This window comes from Saccostrea cucullata, unplaced genomic scaffold (genome assembly GCF_032062105.1).
Source record: "Saccostrea cucullata isolate Sc308-1 unplaced genomic scaffold, CSIRO_AGI_Scuc_v1 ctg553, whole genome shotgun sequence".
Lineage (NCBI taxonomy): Eukaryota > Metazoa > Mollusca > Bivalvia > Ostreida > Ostreidae > Saccostrea > Saccostrea cuccullata.
This window is the reverse complement of record NW_026927384.1, coordinates 217,559-232,911: the sequence shown is the minus strand read 5'-3', so window position 1 is coordinate 232,911 and position 15,353 is coordinate 217,559. Positions and strand designations below refer to the sequence as shown.

At 32.4% G+C, this 15,353-nt stretch overlaps 1 protein-coding gene across 6 annotated transcripts in view; it reads right to left on the bottom strand.

Moving 5' to 3' along the window:
• The window catches only part of LOC134274308 (cAMP-specific 3',5'-cyclic phosphodiesterase 4C-like), a 78,952-nt gene that overhangs the window by 26,719 nt on the left and 36,880 nt on the right, over positions 1-15,353 (bottom strand). For 4 of the 6 annotated variants that reach the window (XM_062756578.1, XM_062756579.1, XM_062756580.1 and 1 more), the window contains one exon: positions 9,510-9,686. In XM_062756578.1, the coding sequence (XP_062612562.1) occupies positions 9,510-9,686 (177 nt within the window). Of the gene's footprint in view, positions 1-9,509; positions 9,687-13,842; positions 14,248-15,353 lie in introns of those variants that run through there. The other 2 variants (XM_062756575.1, XM_062756576.1) reach the window with 2 other exon arrangements.

Sequence of the window (15,353 nt, the reverse complement as noted above, 5' to 3'; positions counted from 1 at the left end):
AAAAATATTCAGAATTTTCATAAATATTTTAAAATGCTCCCTTTATTTGGAAAAGATTAGTATTGTCAATATAGCATCAGACAAATTTAAGATTACGTATAAAATACGGAGGAGGGTTACAATGAAATTCTGTTACCATCTGCATCTGTTAAATTTTATTTGTTTTTTATAACAATGCTTGCTCTGTTCTGGAAATATCCACTTAATACGACATCTGTCTCGAACTCAGTTATAGGGAATTAAGACGTAGCCCCGATTTTCATCTACAACTTTACTACGCAAGAAGAAAAACAAGTTGAATGTACAATATCATAAAAATCTATCAGTCACTAATATCTATATGGACTTCCTCGCTACTTTCCCATTTATCATTATTTTAATCTTCCGATTGTATCAATCCCTATGTTTTACTGGAGATGCCCATCTGAGATACATTGATTTCGTAAACCGACTTCACGGCCCAGAAACTCCTACAACATGTGGACTTTTTTGTTTGTAAGAATTCCAAAGAAGTTGTGAACCCAGAAATTATCTACATAAGAGCCAAACTTAGCAATAACAAGTATCAGTGCTCTTTAACAGCTTCGATGGGGATTTTGATGAAAACTTTGCTTCCCTGGGGGGGAGATAATACCTGAGTAATATTTCATGTGTAATCAGGAGACACACACTTTGATTCTGACAGACGTTGATCTGGATCGTGTAAGGTTTGGAACCCAGTAAGCCACCGACAAATAACACCTTACACTCCCCAAAAGAAAGAAACAAAAATTAGCAGCTATGTTAAGGCACACTAAATTACACATGCATCTTGGATGCATGTGTCATGTGTAAAAGCCCCTTGTGTCAAATTAAATGGGTGTTGCTTTGAGCGATGGAATAGAACTTGTTCTATTTGCTTCAATTTGACCAATGAAAAGAAAGGTCAGAGTTGATATTGAATCATGAGCCTTATTTTTTCATATACTTTCAAAAATAGCTTCCCAAGATACACAAAACAGAAAATACTGATTAAAACTACAATTAGAAAAACTTATTTGATTATTATAATATAGAGGAGATTTTGTTTTGGAATAAATATAAATTATATCTTCCAAGAATTATCATAAAAAGGAAATTAAGAATGATTTGTTCAGCTAAAATAAATCTGGAAATGAAAATTGAAGGTATTGTTATTTTTTTAAGTAGAGAAATTTCATCTTTACAAAGAATTCTAAAGATGCATGCATCAAGACACATAGTGTAAATAAGAAGATGCATGCGGCAAAATTGAAGCATGAGTTTAGATGCATGTGTCAAGATGCATAGCGTAAACCGGCCTTTACACTTTTTTTTTAAATTTTGCACGATTCCCAAATTTTCAAGTTTGTTACTTAATCTCTATTTTTGTAATTAGAAATTAAAATTCGTTATTTATAATGGTTTACACACAAGAATTTCCTGTATAGAGTGTCTATAAATTTTTTGAGAATGATTCAATGCCTCATTTGATGTAAGAGTTTTGATGACTAAGATTCCATTGAGAAAAATGAAACTGTCTGAAAATATCATCTGTATCTGAGACCAAGCCTGAATGTGAAATCCAACCACAAACCTCCTCTGCTTTCAAATATTAACAGTTGAACTTCGGTATCTTGAACTCCGCTACCTCGAACACCATGGATAGTTCAAAGTGATTTTGAAGTCCCAACCACATATTCTTTAATTAATCTTCAATATCTCGAATCCTCGGATATCTCAAAGTTTTTTCTTAGTCCCATCAGGTTTAAGATAACAAAGTTTGACTGTATCAATATATTAAAACAGAACCATTAAAAAAGTTAAATGTATCAAAAATCATCTAAAAAATTTCCAAAATATTTATTTATCCAAAAATTACTATTATAAAAATGCTTATATTGTCTACATATAAGTAAATCTGTAAATCAAAAATCGCCTCAAATTATATTTTCCTGAATTTTTCCACTAGGTATCCATGCAATCAAAACAAAATTATATATATCACTTCTCTTCTAAAATGAGTAAGTGAAATCAAATCCCTTCAAATGTACATTTTTCCTCAAACTATAAAATTTTGTCCTTATGAAAATCAAGTGATTTTACACTATTATTTGTTGTCTACCTTCTCTTAATTAAAGAGGCATTTTACAACTTGGCTCCCTCCTAACTTTTCACATTAGAGTACAATTACTCAAATGATGAACGCCCTGCTTTTTTACCAATCTAATTACAATTTTTGTTGGTGCTGCAAATGTTAGCAGAAAACGAGAATTCTTGCACTAGGTTTCACATGTTGTGATGTTTCTACTAGAATGTTTCCTAAGAATGTGAAGTGAGCTTACGTAGTTTTATGCTAATGTACCAATTATCTTCCCATAAATCTCTCTGTAAAACATATCTCGATAGCAAGTGCCAAATTCACTGGACTCCGCGATTATGTAAACAGTTATTACCTAGAGTCTGCCTCATCCAAATAGTCTCTAAAGATGTCAACGGGAGCTCTGTGACTTTTTGTTTGTATTATAGGTAGCAAAAAGTACTGTGTTGTAACAAAAATTTCAAAAGCATCAAAACCGACAAAATGATTAGTCTGTGTCATATTAGAGGCCTCCCGGAGTCTTCATTAAGACATTGCTATTTTTGTTATTGGTATGACATTTCCCTGAATATTGCCAGGAATAAGACCACGCATTTGCTATTATTATTTTTTTTGAACAAAGACCTTTCAACTCAGGTGAGCTAAAACAGAAAAGTGTTTTTTTTAAATCCTCAAATTCAGGTCATAATAAAACCAGAAAAAAAAAAACTGAAATTTTGTGTAATTTTATCTCTGATATTTATTTGTTGAACAATGGAATTGATTTCAGTAGATATTTTGGGAATTAGGAAAGTTTGAAGAATAACGAAAATAACTGTGATGTTATTTCCCTAGATTTACTCAATTGCGTAGTCTATGTTGAGTCTTTTTCTGTGAAATTTTGTAGTAACACCATTTGACAGAAGAAAACATTTCCTGCCATGTCATAAGTGTAATTTTACCTACAAATGTAAAAAAAAAAGAAAAGAAAAACAACAAAACAAAACGAAAAGAACAGCAAAAATCCACAAATTTTATTTAAAAAAAAAAACTTAATGTATATATACAAATCCCATAAAACGTTGGGAAGTTCCCAAAGAGTTACAACACTTTAACTACGTAGCTCAAATTCAAGTTGACACAATAATTAAAGGGATGACTTTCTTCAAGTCTTTTACACAGTCATAAGGCAACAATATTGAAATAAACTCCACTAAAAGTTACTAAGGTCACTGTGTGGGGTCAATCTCAAGATGTAACAGAAGTCAGGGATTCTGACTCGGAGGTCAGTGTCTGGGGTCATATCTGGGAATCAAACCTATCTCTGGGCTTTTGATTCCCAATATCCTGCCAAAATATTTCATCACTAGGAGGCAATCGACCAGAGATATAAGTTTGGCTGACCGGTCAGTTCTGCCACGTTCTCTTCAGCACTTTTATCTTGAAAACTTTGAACTTTTATGTTGGCAATCATTTAATAAGTGTATATAATGTATAGTCTATAAGAAGCAGAATTCGGACATCTTTCAGATCTACAGACGGACTTCTGTGATTAAGGACAGAGGTTACAAAGTGAAAGGGCAATAACTCCTGTCAATCTCAAGATATGACCAGCTGTAGAGAGTTCATTAAAGGGGAGTAACTCATATTACATCAAGTTAGAGATAAATGACGAATGCAACAATCACTAAATTAGCTAAGATAAGGCAAGGTCTAAAATCAAAGCCAATAGGACAAAAGGTGAATATTTCCTCCATCATAGAATCCTTGTAATTTTGCAATAATTTATATTTGAAAAAAATTCAAACACTTAACATAAAATAAATTAAAAAAAGAAAAAGAACCAAACCTTGGTTCCCCTCTCTTAAAAGTGGAAAAAATGACTAAGCATGAAAATCAATGTCATTTCCATGAAATTACTTCATACCACATTAATACACAGAAAATTTAAGACAAAACTTTGTTAATGATTTTTTATCTAATATATTCTGTAACAAAATGATATTTCTCTTGGACGACTTGCAAACAAAATGAATAAAAAAAAATTACAGCATAAGGGAATGCAAATATTCTATTGTCAATCGACAGTGTGTTCTGAATTAATCAACTAATTATATTGACTCTGAGTAGGGACACAGCTGGGAATTAGTACACATGCACTATCAGTACCTAGATTCTTTGATAAATATTTGTTCCCCACTTTATAAGATGAGTAGTGTATTTTATTTAACTTTTTATTCTAATCTATATTTCCTGATTCCTCTGGTTGTAATTAATTATCATAGGGTTAGATAATAAACACACCATTAGAGTGTAAGAGTAAAGTAAAAGTACACATTTTATCTTACATGAATAACTTCATTTATTTGGTTTTATGCTGAATAAATGATGTCTTGTTTACTCTTTAAATTATTCTAAAAATTTTATCTTCATCATTGAGTCATGAAATTTATATATCTCTGTCCTTTGATCTGCGGCATTAAAATTTATACCCAAATCTCAAACGAAATCTTCAAATTAGTGTTCTTCGTCATTTTGTTCTATTTCTCTTTGCACAAGCTTGTCATTCATGTGTATGATAAGTATTTTGTATAAACTCTACGTTTGCACTTATGAATTATTTTTTTTCATCATTTATTCATTCTCTCTTTTTTCACGATCTCATAATTATGTGACTGATTTGTATGCTACAAAATCTCGGCCCTGAAACTTATTGTCATCAACAAACTGAACACTCCTCCCAATGCCTTTTAATTGTTTGCTAATAATATTTCAAATATTCCAACTGTCAAATCCAAAGTTGTGATTTTGAATGATGACGTTAAAAAAACCAACTTCAAACTAAAAATCTTGTTAAATATCGGGAAGGAAAAATGAACTTGGATGACTTATGATTGAACTCAGACGACCTTACAATGTGAGTGTAAATCCCCGGGATTGAGGGAGCCAAATCAATATATGTAAATAATCCTACAATCTCTTGAGAGCATCTCTTATAAAAACATTTACTTTTGATATTCCCCCACCTCCTAATTAAAATGGTTTCAATTATAAATCAATGGGATGAGTTCCCACTGTGGTAAGAATATTTTGTTTTTCTTTTCTGAGAACGACCTTTATTCCGATTGAACACAAATAACCGACATCGAACATTTTTTTTTTACATTATCCAAATTTTCTCAAAGAAATTGAAGAATGATGCTCACAAGCAGTAGGAAACTTCGGTCAAGGATTTACAGTAATTGTTATGAAACAAATGTGAGTCCACACATTTTACATTGTCTTAACCTAGTACAAAAAAGACTAAAATCAAAATTAATTAGGGTACAATCTGCTTTAATTACTGTGTTCTACAAAATAAACCCTAATTTACTCTCATCATGATCTTACTTTATGTTTTTCTTTTAATGAATTTAATTAATGTAATTTTTCATTTACAACCTTCAAGCATCAGTTATTTATTGAACCTAAATGTACATCACTTTCTGTCGCCTGCTAGTTGCAGTGTATTAGAGCGTCTGCTCTAGAGTCATTAAGTAAGGAGTTGATACTTAAGTCGCAGTTTCGAATCCCACTGTGGGACGTGGAGACCGGTCCTTCAGATGAGACCATATAAACTGAGGTTCCGTGTGGCAGCAGGAGGATCCCTCACTGCTCAATGGCCCTGAGTGCCAAGTATAGGACAAAATTTGCAGCTCTCTACTGGCAAGTGGTGGCATCTCCATATGAGTACAAATTCTCGAGAGGGATGTTAAACAATATAAACCGCTAGGTGTATAATTGCACTTTTTTTTTTTCCTAAAAAGATAAAAATGTTTTGATCTGAAAAATTATCCTTGATAAAATGAAATTACAGCAAGGCCAACTAAAACAATATGAAGTTCTTGAGATCTCAGGCTTGCACGGTTCATAAGGCCTGTGGGCCATAAAGCTCACCTGAATAAAATTGGTTCTGCTTTTCTACACAACTCTTTCTTTTCCCTTTTCATTCATTACTTTTAACGCTTTCTTTTCCCTTTTCATTCATTATTTTTAATGCTTTCTTTTCCCTTTTCATTCATTATTTTTAACTCTTTCTTTTCCCTTTTCATTCATTATTTTTAACTTATTAAATCTAGTACTGTAAATCTGGAAATTTTTACGTCAATTTTATTTTTGCGAATTCAAGTCAAAATGGTGTTGATTAATTTATATTATTAATTTATATTAACTTTTAAAATTTTGCGAATTACCACTGTTTTGTTTACGTTTTCTTATTGGTAATTTATTTTTAAGAAAAATATTTATGCAAATGCAAAGAACTCGCAAATTTGCTAAAAATTTATCTACATCAAAAATTTCCAGATTTCCGGTATTGTGGCCCCAACCTAGCCTCAAGGAGTCATGGCATAGCTGAACATGAATTCTGACACAACATGAACTTTCTTCAATATGAATAAAACTAACATGGCCTTTGGCTTATGTGAGCTAAAAACACAGACATTTGTTTAATTTAGTGATATAGTCTTAAATAATTTAATAATTTTGTGAACAGATGTCAGTGGAATATTTTTCCATGCCACACTGAGAATAATGATGGTTTTTCGTAAGATTTTGTGATCAATGGAAAAATACAAGCTGGGATAAAGTAAACACTGGTTTTACATTGTCTAAGTAGCACATGTTCTGAGTGTTCTAACATAAACATAACAAAAACACCAAGATATTCTCCATTTGTCTATAAATAAATCTGTGTTAATTTTGTGTTTAATGTCAGTTTCAAGGGAAGAACTTTACAACATGTTTTATTTTAACAGGGTTAATGGATAAACATCTTGTTCCTTCTACGTAGTATGACAATATTTATCTCACTGCATTTATACACAAAATAAATTTAATCCAAAGCCCCCATTTTAAGCTGCATATCTATTTTATTTGTATTGTGTGATGAGATTTCATTTTATACAATCATGATCAGAATTGCACGGTTAAAACACGAACCCTGAGGCCTTTATTAACGCTGATAAAAGAATATGCTATCCTTCTATCGGAACCGCCAGAAAGCCAGAGGCTGGCTACGATTTTCCTGCTGCAATCTTTTCCTGTGATTATAAACATCAATGTGTTTTTTGATGGTGTTAAAAATCACAGGAAAATTGTTGACGCCGTTTTTTCTACAAGTTCTAGGAATATTGTTGTGTAATTAAGCCAATCCGTTCTTCTATTAATATTTCAGAATCATCACAAGACCACCTTCAGCAAACCTTCTGATATCTTGGGAACAAAGCTTCACTTTGCCTGACATTTTTTTTTATCAATACTTGATTTATTTGTTTTATGGAAGGATAGTCTTTTATTTCTAAGTGATTTACTGAGAACATAAAAGCAACCTACTTATATGACAGAGACTGAAAATTCTTATCTAAACAGCTATAATGAACAAAATCCACCTTGTGGTCTTTGTTTGCTATTAATGAATGGATTCCTTTGACCCTTAATGATTTTCTTCGCTTTCAGCCTTTATTAAACGTACAGACCAATATCACCTGAATTATTCTAAAAGGCAACTTTTACAGATTTAAAACATTTACTGAATTTTCTCAGAAAAAAAAGAACAAATTGTTTCATTACGTACAACATTAAGATTTTCCTATAAATGTGAAAATAAAATATTATTGCTACCCCTTACATGTGTAACATCGCTAAAAATGCTCAGGTTTATAATCAGAGTTATCTCTCTTACACTATTACAGTGTACTGAAAAGTTTTGACTATCTCTGTTTTTTTAAACATTGATAGCTGTGTTAACAAAATGAATGATGAATGTTAGCAACTTAGCATGTTATCAAAAATTGTCTTTGTATCCGTCCGTGTTATGACACAGTGGACATTCTCAATTCTCAATGCTTCTATCAACATTTATTAATTTATTTAATAGTAAGATTAATAAAATAGCTTATTGATAAAAATGCCGGGTATCTGCTTTTTACTCATAACTGTAAAATAATAAATGCACTTGTGTGGCATTAAAGTTTGTGTCATCAAAATAAAAATCATATATCGTCAATCTTTTGAACTCCTCATCCAAGATTTGATGTTTTATGCTTTTGCTATCCAACACACTTCATAGGGGGAAAAATGGTCCAAAATCTTTGATTATGTGCACATTAAAATGTATGGAAAGTAAATATGTAATATCAAATAAAGTAATCATTTAAATTAAATAAACTTTTTGGAAAATCCATGTTATTTCTTAACAAAGAACTATAACTTGAATGTCTTTATCTTTGAAAAGGCAATTTTATATTTTACATTTACACAGACTTAATTCAGTGCCATATTCTCTTTAGGCTGATTTTTAGGTTGATTTGTAGGTTGATTACGGTAAACAGCTGGTAAAAGTCTGTCTTTGTTGATAATATCGTAGTTTATTTTCAGGCTGAAATCTAAACTTTAGGAGAGCGCATCATAACATCAGAAGACATTAAAAATTCAACAGGTGCTGAAACCTGATAAATGTGCAGTAAAAGAATAAAATTAAAGAAAGCTTGGCTGGAAAGTAAATGCTAGCAATAACTGAATAATTCATCGAGAATCCATAAAACGCGAAGGTTTGCTTTAATGATATCAGCAAGCAATGGAATGGAAAATAAAGTGAAATCAGCCATGTAAGATTTCCCAGTTATTCTTGTTTTTATTTTCATCCAATGCAAAAAGAACTTTAAAAAATTCACCAGAAGTTCATTATACGTGAATTCTATTGATTGGGCGTGATCCGGCATTAATAAAACTCACTGAATTATACAAATCTGGATCCATAATGGCCAGAAAATCAATTCTTAAGGATGTATAGCATTAATTCAACTATACAAAAAATCCAGAGAATATCAATTATTTAGTCCTGGAAATGGAAGAAAAAAAAATACAGACATACGTATAAACTAAACAAAATCGTAATTCAACATCTTTAAAATATAACTCTAGACAGCAGTTGTCTCCCTTTGGTTAATCATTATGATAGTGAATAAATTCAAAGAATACTATCATTTTAAAACTTTTGTATAAAAGATATTACACATGAATTTTTTCTAGAACATCTTGAAGGGAAGATTTATAAACACTCCTGTTTTCATTGCAAAATATATTTGCACACTGAGAAAATAATACTGTTTTTTGATAACAGTAAATCTATTTATCCTCTACCAGCTAATTAAACTCTATACATTATCTATCAACAAACTTAGCTTAACATCAGAGTGTCTATCCTCTATCCTATGGCTATCCTGATCAAGAAAACTAAGAAAGCTTCTCACATATCCTCTATCCTATTGCTATCCTGATAAAGAAAACTAAGAAAGCTACTCACACATCCTATATCCTATTGCTATCCTGATAAAGAAAACTCCTATATCCTATTGCTATCCTGATCAAGAAAACTAAGAAATTTACTCACACGTCGCTCTGGACTGACGAGTGTCTGGACATTGACTTTGGTGAGAGGTCGTAGTCACTGTCGGGACGGTACAGGAAGGAGTCCCTCCTCTGGGGGGCGTTCTGTAACAGCAGTCTGCTGGACGGACTCGTCCCCTCCAGTCCCCCACGACCACCCGTACCATTCTCCACATCAAAACTGAAAAGACAAAAAAAGAATGTAAGCATGGAAAAATAACTGTAAAGATAGACATCAAAGCTAAAAGGACTAAAAAAGTGTTTCACTGACATCAAAAACTACACGGTGTCTGTTTAAATGAACAGTACTTTCTAATGAACACCTCATCCAACACCCCAACACCCCCCCCCAAAAAAAAAAAAAAGAAATAGACATGTCAATGGGTTTAAGATATGAGAAACTTATAAATTTTGAAATAAGATTAAATTCAATTCTTTACAAATCAAGAAAAAAATATGATCTTTGACAATGATTATTCCTGATTCACTGAAAACTGACCAAACTTTATTGAGATACTAACTGAATATTTTCCCCTTTATTTCATAAGAAAACAATTGTTGTTTATCAGTCAGTAAACCTCTACAGATTTCTTGACTGGAGGTCTTCATTGAAATGTACAATCAATGATGTAAACGTCAAAAAATACAATCCAAGGGGCATAACTCTGCTAAAAATGGCTTGATCATACCATACATAAAACTTGACCTAGATATTTTTATGATAAATCTGTATGCTAAATTTCATTTCAATATGTCCAATTACTGTAAAGAAAATGAATGGAAACTGAAGGTGGACCGACAGACAGATCGACCAACAGCAGCAAAGCAATATGTCCTCCCTTCTTTGAAAAGGGGCATAATCACTTAAATAATACTTCTAAAGAGGATTATTTGCACAGTTATAAATATATAAAACAATAAAATGTCTTTCTTTGATAGATTGGGAATTAATGCGACTAACGTTGCAACTATTGCAGAAAAAATTATATAACCCGCTTATGCAGGTGATGCATTTTTTTTCTTTTTTTTCTTGTAGACACCGTAATAAACTACAGGATACATGCCATAAACCATAGAATGATTACGCAAGGTGGATGGAAACAGAACAAAATGCAAAATCGTAGGTGTACCAAAAATATGACATTATTATCATTACAGAAATTTTCTTTTTGTTAAAAATAACTCATCAACAAGAAAGTTAAAAAATTGAGCACTCATTGAATTGACCAATTGTCACCATGTTGACTTTCATATTTCAATATCTGAATATTAAACTTTCTAACTCTTTCCTTGTGCAGGAATGAAAATGAGCAATTTTTCATGGAAACAATTACTGAAGATTTCCACATTAACCAATTCACAAGACTTAGCAAACAAAAAAAGCAAATTAACTATTGCTTCAGGTCAAGAGTTTTACAAACAACAAGCTCTCCAGAAAATCTATTTTCCTTGTATTTATTTTGGTGAGTTTTACCAATGTCTGTGCCAGAAGTTTTTAGCTTCAAACCCACTACAATCAAGGTAGAGCTCTGGTTTGTCTCAATGTTTACCACTTTTCCTCTCCATTGCTTATAAATATACCATAGGTAACATGCCATTCTCTCATATAATGGTCTCTGCCAAATATTTTACCCATCAATGATGAAGAGTTTTAACTCCATTAGTACCAACGGAGGTAAAAATCTGGCTTTTATCCTCACAGAACAAACCTTAGATAAGTAATGGAAACATTCAGAACATGTGTTATCAGATTTGTGCAACTGCAAAATACTCCTATACTGATATCCTAATGAGGTCAATTCCCAGGTTATTTAAGACAGACAGACAGACAGACAGACTGGTAAAGAGATTGGTGATAAATAATCAAGATGTCCCTGGATATACAGATAGATAAAGATAGGCATAATTGAAATGTCTCTGGACAGACAGACAAACAGCTAGACTAATAGAGAGATAAAGAATGTCCCATGATTTTGTGGTTTGATCGCCAAGGCTCTGGGATAAAAGACACACAACTTGCTGGACAGACAGACAAACTGATAGAGATTGGGGCATAATAACTGAGATGTCCCTAGCTAACAGATAAGACCTTATTTTGATGTTATTTGGTCATCAAGACAAGCAGAAAAACAGACAGACAGACAGACAGCCAGTCAAACAGGTTGGAATCCATCTTATTATTTCCTATCTAGCTTGTAACACGAGCTTTGATTGGTTACAGAGTCGGGTGTAAATATCCGTGCACCCGACTTGAGCCGGGTGTAAATAAAACGTGACGTCACAATGCATACATTCACTATGATAAAACATACATGTCCAAGAACAAATCCGATGTCGATATCGACGATATCGACAATATTATGTCGATATCGTATTGATATCGATCGTAATCAGCACTATTAATTGGAAATACCTGGTGCTGTATTTGAGACTCTATATTATGTCGATGTCGTCGATATCGACAATATAATGATGATATCGTATCGATATCGATCCTATTTGCACAATTTATTTTCACATTGAGGTATAACATAATTTTAGAAAGTCACAAGTGAAGTCCAAATTGATTACTTATTGAATATAAAAATAAATTAGTAAGATAAAGAAAATTTTAGGGTTGTTATTGTTTTAGATTAGATTAAGAGTAAGATGTTGGATCAGTGTGAAAATTCTTGAAAGTGTTTTAACAATGATGATTCGATATCGACACGATATCGACGATATCGACAGTAAGGTAAATTTTTTAAACACAGAAGTGATGTAAAAATAAAGTTTTTGTATTAGGATGAAGATTGGTAAAGTAATATGCTCTTAACAATCATGATTCGATATCGATACGATATCGTCGATATCGACGATATCGATGGCAGGTAAAATCTTCGTAAAAGTAAAGTATTTAAACATAAACACATTCAAAGAAACAGGGAAGGTATTTACCAAGAGCTGAGCAAACATGATTCGATATCGAAGCGATATCGTCGATATCGACGATATCGATACACCAGGGAAAGATTTATAAAGAATTTTTTAAGTAACAGTTGTTAAAACACCATATTAAGGATGGAAATCACAATTCCTAGAGCAACCTTGATTCGATATCAGCACGATATCGAAGATATTAACAGTAAGGAAATAGTCTTAAAACAAAAAGTATTGCAATAAACACTTGAGAATATAGAACTATTATAGTAAACTATATATAAAAAAAAAGTAATGTGTCGATATCGTAACTACATCGTGTCTTGGACATAACTCTGATAAAAACCAAATAACATGACGTCACGATGCATTGTAGTATGTAGTTTTCTAATCGATAGATTGAGACAAACTCTGGAAGTTTACAAAGCATTTTTATAGGCACAAAGGAAATAAATTCGTTATCCAGGTCCAATCAAGGGTGTACGGGGATTTACCCCGGGTTGTATTCCATACACCCTTCGGCCTTCGGCCTCAGGGTGTATTGAATAAAACCCGGGGTAAATCTCCGTACACCCTTGATTGAACCTGGATAACTAATAATGTCCTGGTCACAATTAACAGAAGATTATTAACTTGATAAACCAAATGTACTAATTGGCCAAGTGAACTTTACAAAGGTTTATAATAGATAGTTTTTGTCTCTTCAAACCACAATTAAAAAAAACTTTCATATTTACTTCTTTATTTAACTAGCTGGTACATTTTTTCCTTTTTGACAATCATTAAAGAAAAAAACCCACCAACTAAACAAACAAATTTAAAAAAAAAAAAGAGGGGGTACAAAATTGAAAAATTAAAGATCTTTCTCTTCAATTCACTTCTTTGCAATTTTAATTATACTGCACTGAAAAGGGATGAATATTTACCTTTAAAAATGTCTTGAATCATTATAAATTACAATTTAAAGTACACGGATTGTAGTAGCTAGAATATACATTTTTTTACGGCTTGTCACACTTAACATATTTTTCGGTACACATTAAGGATGTGTGAATTATTATTCATTTGACCAAAGGGTAAAAACCACTGAGAGCAAGTTATAATGACTTGATACTCTGACCCAATTTGTTCTTACACCCAAAACTTGAATAAAAAACAAATTAGCCTTATTTCTCATGATAAATTTTCTCAGAAAAGAGAGAGAGAGTTTTAGGAAGGGAAATAAAATGATACCTCAGACTTTCTGTCCATCACATTATCATATGGTGGATGAATTAAATTATTACATCATATTTTCAAAAACAGAAAAGAGCAAAAAATCAGTTTAAAAAACAACTCAATTTGTCCTGGTATTTGGTGTAAATATTTTTTTACTCTACCCTGCCATTCCTGACATAGTCTGCGAGGCCCCATGTTACCTTGGTGATTTATGACTCGTCGTCCTCCATGACCGGGGCAGTTTGAAGGAGAGAGCTCTCCGACCCCATGACCTTTCTAGCCTCTCTGATTTCTCCACATTATATTTTACGATTTCTTCCAGTAGTGACCTATCCTGATCCTTGTCTGGTGTCTCCATCGCGACACTCGACCGAAGAAAAACATCGTCACTTTCCGGAGTACTTCCTTCCTGTAACATTCCAATATCAACAAATCTCTTCCCTAACTTCCTTCCAAGTGAACCAACACAAAAAATAACTCCCCCTTCTACAGATTAAGGCACAGATTCAATCTCTCCCTTAGAATTTACCATTCATTCTTCAGTGTATCTCTTCAGATAAGGAGTACACCAGTTTTTATAGAAACATTGAATTAAACGAGCCTGGTGTGTTTACAGAGTAAGTAGAGAGAACATGTGGTGGTGATTTAACAGCAGGCAAACGTAGCAAAGACAATATAAACATGACCCGAAGGGGGCAACTAAGAAATAGGAGGAATTTCTCACTCACTGTCAATCTTATTTCTGAAGTGTGAGGAAGGGGCTAATTTTTTTTCCTGTTTGATTTACTGGTTTGTAGATTGGCAGTTAGATTAGAAAATAAAAATCTTTTCAAAGATTACCCCCCTGTGGATTTCTTGCTCCGATGACGTAAATGTCTTAGAGGTTTTTTACTGCCTGACTTTTAAAAAAAAATATTACAAAGCTGAAGAAATTTGATTTACAAGTTATTGAGTTGTGTTATTGAAAAAATGAAGCAGTTCTATTGGACTCATTAGTGACCTCATGTAGAGATTCCAGGAATTACCGGGTTTTCCTTCTTTGGTTTCTTCATACTTCATGAACTATACATGCTAATCTTTTAATAATATTCCTGTGTAAAATGCTGTATTGGTTAAAAGTATATATTGGATTGATTATGTTGATTAATTAACAACCTTCAGCACACCATCCTCACAATGTCAAGATGTCAGCACACACACTACATAAGTATAAATACCATTATCATTAAATCCTAAAAATATAAAAAGAAAACAGAGTTTTATATATTGCAGTGATCAGATTTTTTTTTAAAGGATACAGAAGTGCTGATAAGACTGACATGATTTGTTGGAGATGAAGATAGAAATTGCTGGAATCCAAGAATTAATTCAGATTCCTTCCCTGCTGTCTTCAACTCAATAAAAATCAAGGATTATTCTTGTTACTGAGCCAAAAAACAAAACATTACTGGTAGTTTTTACATAAGACTGATGATTGATTACTCATAAATTATGGCAAAGCTAGTTCAGTATTAGATGTTGTAATTTTTTTCCCGTCTTTGAAGCAAGCCAGAGTTGCCTCCCTTCTTATTCTCTGTTGTGTATAGGATTTATCTCAGCTTTGTGTACAAAAACCACTTTGTACATACATGTACTATTTTAAAACATAATCATGAGAGAAATCACGCATCGACACTAAAATTTATCACTTTTGGGGGGGGGGTGTCATTTT